The 2890-nt window shown below is 40.8% G+C and overlaps 1 protein-coding gene across 1 annotated transcript; it reads left to right on the top strand.

Annotated features, from left to right (window-relative positions):
* Positions 1–1306: 1306 nt before the first annotated feature.
* LOC147967963 (silicon efflux transporter LSI3-like) lies at positions 1307–1987 on the top strand. Its single transcript, XM_087522603.1, has 2 exons — positions 1307–1435; positions 1838–1987. Exons 1-2 carry the CDS (start codon positions 1307–1309, stop codon positions 1940–1942), a joined length of 234 nt encoding a protein of 77 aa, XP_087378729.1. The 3' UTR covers positions 1943–1987.
* Positions 1988–2890: the final 903 nt, after the last annotated feature.

The raw sequence follows: 2890 nt of genomic DNA, 5'->3' as shown, positions 1-2890 counted from the left end.
CTCTTAATATAGGTCTATTTGTCACCAATACTTGCCTGCTATGCTATAGTAGACCTTGTTCATATTTATTAGCTAAGTTTGCTTGTCCTTGGTATCTATATGCATGCCATTTGTGTTTCAGGCTTTCTCTGAAATGAAATAATAGGTCTATTAGTCACCAATACTTGAGTTAATCTAACTCCTTACGTGCTATGCTATAGTAGGCCTTGTTCATATTTATTAGCGAAGTTTGCTTGTCCACAGTGATCCATATACATGCCATTTGTGTTTAACGTTCTTTGAAATGAAATAATAAGATTCACACTCCATGGACCAGGACGACCACTGGGACCTCCATGGCAATGATGAAGCATGCACATGGTCGAGCTCGATGGATCAATAGTGCCTCAGTGTGGTGCAGCCGAGTTGGGCCACTCCAGTGCATCAGGAACTCTGCATGCTGCTGTCATTTGTCTCATCATCTTAACTACTACAGTAGTAGGAGTATTTTATATGCTGTTCATTTCTTGGCCACCCAGCATGTTTGCTAATCATCCATTTGCCTCATGTTATATGATCCCTACCTAGTAACTTCATTGTATGCAGACTTGTGGTGTTGGTTCAGTTTAGTCAATTTAATATATATACTGCTATGCTACTACTACCACTACTGTCTGCATTTAATCCTGATTAGTAGCTTCATCAATAAGTGGCAAACAAAACAATGTTGACTTTCATCTTATCTCTGTAACAACCAAAGGAGTTGAATTGCAGCATGCATGTCAAAGTTGGGTTCAATTCTTGGGCAATATATGGTAGTTTCCACTCTTCACGCCCAAGATTAGTATGCTACAACTCTCCTCCCTCACTGCATACATCCAGGTACTAGTTACCCAACGAGTAGCCCTGCACCTCGCTAGATCTCGCCCAAACCCCGCTCATCTTGCTGCTTGTGGTAGGGAATACTCTCTGTTGAGTATTTTGAGGAATGAATATCTATTAAGTATGGAGTTAGGATTATCTAATAAAATTTCTACTATATATATATGCATGAAACTGAGATTGCTAGCATCATTTACACAAGATACACCCTTTGAATTGAATTGATTGGTTCAGTTTCGTATATTCTTCACCCAGCCTTCTATCATGCTTGTAACTAGTGCTCTGCTCATGTTGTTAGACAGGATTTCCACTTCCTGCCATCTCAGCCTTCTATCATGCTTACACGATTTTTCTTTGCACTGTAGTAGCACCAGTACCTTGCTGCGGTTGGGAACGGAAGGGAGTTGTTCCATGGACTGAATCTGGGGAGAAAATCACCTTCGGCATGTACACCATCACCTTGGGAAATCTTGTGGCGCTGGTGCTGGGCCTCAACATGTCCTGGAGTGCCATTAGAGCCGCCCTCACGCTCATCTTCCTCGACTTCAAGGACGCTCGCCCCTGCCTCAAGAAGGTAATTATCTATCCATCCGTCTGCAGTTAACTAAGTTGTGCCCCATTGATGTCCTACTACTGTTAATTGTTACTACCATGGTGCTGATGCTGTTCAGAATATGATATGTGCCTTAATTCTAAGTTCTGGTCTCTCTTAAGAGACACTTCTAGCTTTTCTGACTCAAAGTTGTTAACTTGGTACTGCATGAGTTTTACTACTGCTAACACAGAGAGTATTTACTACTGCCAACACAGAGATTTTGTATGCATGCTACCTGATGAGTGCTTTCTTTGTAATATTTCACCTTCGTATGCATAGGTTTATTTGGTTTGAATTCTGCATGACATGAAATAGATATTTATAGTGTTTTTCTCAACTTGTTTTCACTGTCACTTGATATATACTAGCTTGTACTTGAAGCTGTGGGTTAATGTTGGTGGTTTTGTTCTACTTGGATGCATTGGTACCCATCATCGAGCGAACGGATGCAACAGCGGCAAGAAGCTCATGGCTGTGTGCATCTAAAGCACACCATGGACACCATCCACTTCCTCATCAATGCTAACTCAATCCAGATCATCGTCGACACTATCATCCATAGGTATCTTCCTTGGTTCCCTTTATTCTCTCCTTCCTTTGTGATGTTAGTATGCGTGTGCTGACGAGTATTGTTAGATCTTGCCAGTTGAATGTATGGTCGTGATAGTAGAATGGTATTTTGTTTTAGGCGCAATGTGTTGTAGTGCAGTTTTTTGCACAACCTGCATATGTGCCATGCATATTCATATTGTGTCTCTGTTTCTTATATGAACTACTATCTCATTTTAACTAGCTCAACAACAAAAAGCATGGTACTAGCTGAATTTGTGTTATCATTCTAAATACATGCTCTTTTCTTGAATGGTCTGTTCATAATATATTTGCCCCAGTTTTTCTCATTCTTCTCTGATTCATGTAACATGATGACAGAGGAAGCCATGTTGTTGTTTTGTTTGGTCTCAGCCCTGACTATCGCCGTCGAGCGAGTCCAGCGTGTTGTTCATCTGACTATGGTTCCAGGCCTGACTACCCCAGTTTTGTCCCAGTTTTTGTCCTGTTGAAGTTGCATAGAAATATGGGAGAGTCCAGCGAGTCCAGTGTGTTGTTCATGACAGGAGCTTGTGAAGTAGTACTATATTACACTTGTAGAGCTTGTAAAGTATTGTATTATACATGGCCCTTTGTAATGGCACGGATAGAGCTTGTATTATGTGATCTGGTTGCTCTTGTTTAAGTATTATGTGTGTGTTTTGTCTCTGCCAATCTAAATACTGCTTGAAATATGAAGAATATGAGTCTGATAGATGGGACCCACTTACCTGACAAATGGAAACCTGTTACTAGAACCTAACAATTGGGACCCATCTGACTAGTGGACCCATTTAATAAAAAAGAAATGAAATTGTTTAGCCAAAATGGCCGCGGCCCAACAAT

This window comes from Triticum urartu, chromosome 5A (assembly GCF_056163025.1).
Source record: "Triticum urartu cultivar PI428250 chromosome 5A, HENAU_Tu73, whole genome shotgun sequence".
NCBI classification, from domain to species: domain Eukaryota; kingdom Viridiplantae; phylum Streptophyta; class Magnoliopsida; order Poales; family Poaceae; genus Triticum; species Triticum urartu.
This window is presented reverse-complemented; position numbering and strand designations above follow the sequence as displayed.

Coding starts and splice junctions, on each gene's coding strand:
- LOC147967963 (XM_087522603.1), top strand. CDS start 1,307: ATGTACACCATCACCTTGGGAAATCTTGTGGCGCTGGTGCTGGGCCTC. Junction 1,436..1,837: donor CTCGCCCCTGCCTCAAGAAG/GTAATTATCTAT, acceptor TTGTACTTGAAG/CTGTGGGTTAATGTTGGTGG.